The following is a 1,340-nucleotide window of genomic DNA, read 5'->3' on the forward strand; positions in this document are numbered from 1 at the left end:
AGTCCATGGAGAAGGACATCATGCTTGGTAGGGTAGAGGGTCAGTGAAAGAGAGGAAGACCCTCAACCAGATGGATTGACAGTGACTGCAACACCGCAATGATTGTGAGGATGGCTCAGGATGGGGAAGTGTTTTGTTCTGTTGTACGTAGGGTCCCTATGAGTCGGAAGCGTCTTGATGGCATCTTTAACAAAAATAGCAACAACTTAATATGAAGGATAAACATGAAAAAACTTAGATTTATGGACAATTTTGAATGGATTGTAGGCTTCTAATTATGAAATATTGCAAACATACAGCAAAGTACAGTGAATAGTACAGCAAATACCTCATTACGCAACAGCTAGATTTAACTTTTTTCCCTTCACATGTATCCAGTTTTAGACATTGGTATATGTAAACATGTATAAGCTCATATGGTGGTTTGTCATTGATTTGAAACTTATCTCATTTATTATATGCTTTCTTAAATAGTTGAAGGGACAACCAAAAGAGCTAAGATTGCTTGTAATACTCATGTGGCCCCTAGGATGCACCGCATGGTGGTGATGAGTCAGGTTTACAAGCAGACGCTGGCCAAGAGCTCAGATACTCTTGTGGGCGCGCACGTAAAGATCCATCGGTGCAACGAAGCTTTCATCTACCTGCTCTCTCCCTTACGGTAAGCACAGTCTGCAGAGCGTGCTGACATTTTGACATTTTCTTTGCACTAGAATTGATCCTTGTTTTGCCCCTGAGAACGGTATTTTAGCGAAATAGTGTTTATCTAATTCTCATTCAGAAGCATTTCCGTCATCTTTTCATTTTTCAGATCTGTGACAATCGAGAAGTGCAGGAATAGCACCTTTGTCCTGGGCCCTGTACAGACTGCTCTTCACCTCCACGGCTGTGACAACGTTAAAGTCATTGCTGTCTGCCATCGTTTGTCCATCTCTTCCACAACAGGTTGCGTCTTTCACATTCTGACGCCTACGCGCCCACTCATTTTCTCTGGCAACCAGACAGTAACTTTTGCCCCTTTTCATACCCATTACCCAATGCTGGAGGACCATATGGCCAGGACCGGCCTTGCTACAGTGCCTAACTACTGGGATAATCCGATGGTTGTGTGCAGAGAGAGCAGCGACACGAGTGTCTTCCGGCTCTTACCACCTTGTGAATTCTATGTATTTATTATTCCCTTTGAAATGGAAGGGGACACAACAGAGATACCTGGGGGTCTTCCGTCTGTATACCAGAAAGCACTGGCTCAAAGAGAGCAGAAGATACAGATCTGGCAGAAAACTGTGAAGGAGGCTCGTTTGACAAAGTGAGTATTTTCTAGAAGTAATTGTCTTTTA

The 1,340-nt window shown here is 43.3% G+C and overlaps 1 protein-coding gene across 3 annotated transcripts in view; it reads left to right on the top strand.

Annotated features, from left to right (window-relative positions):
* TBCCD1 (TBCC domain containing 1) overlaps positions 1–1,340 on the top strand; it is a 25,572-nt gene that overhangs the window by 15,659 nt on the left and 8,573 nt on the right. For all 3 annotated transcript variants that reach the window (XM_004382253.2, XM_023736789.1, XM_023736788.1), the window contains 2 exons: positions 475–661; positions 812–1,309. In XM_004382253.2, coding sequence (XP_004382310.1) covers positions 475–661; positions 812–1,309 — 685 coding nt within the window. The remainder of the gene's footprint in view (positions 1–474; positions 662–811; positions 1,310–1,340) is intronic.

The sequence above is a fragment of the Trichechus manatus genome, unplaced genomic scaffold, assembly GCF_000243295.1.
Source record: "Trichechus manatus latirostris isolate Lorelei unplaced genomic scaffold, TriManLat1.0 scaffold00092, whole genome shotgun sequence".
In the NCBI taxonomy this organism is placed as follows: domain Eukaryota; kingdom Metazoa; phylum Chordata; class Mammalia; order Sirenia; family Trichechidae; genus Trichechus; species Trichechus manatus.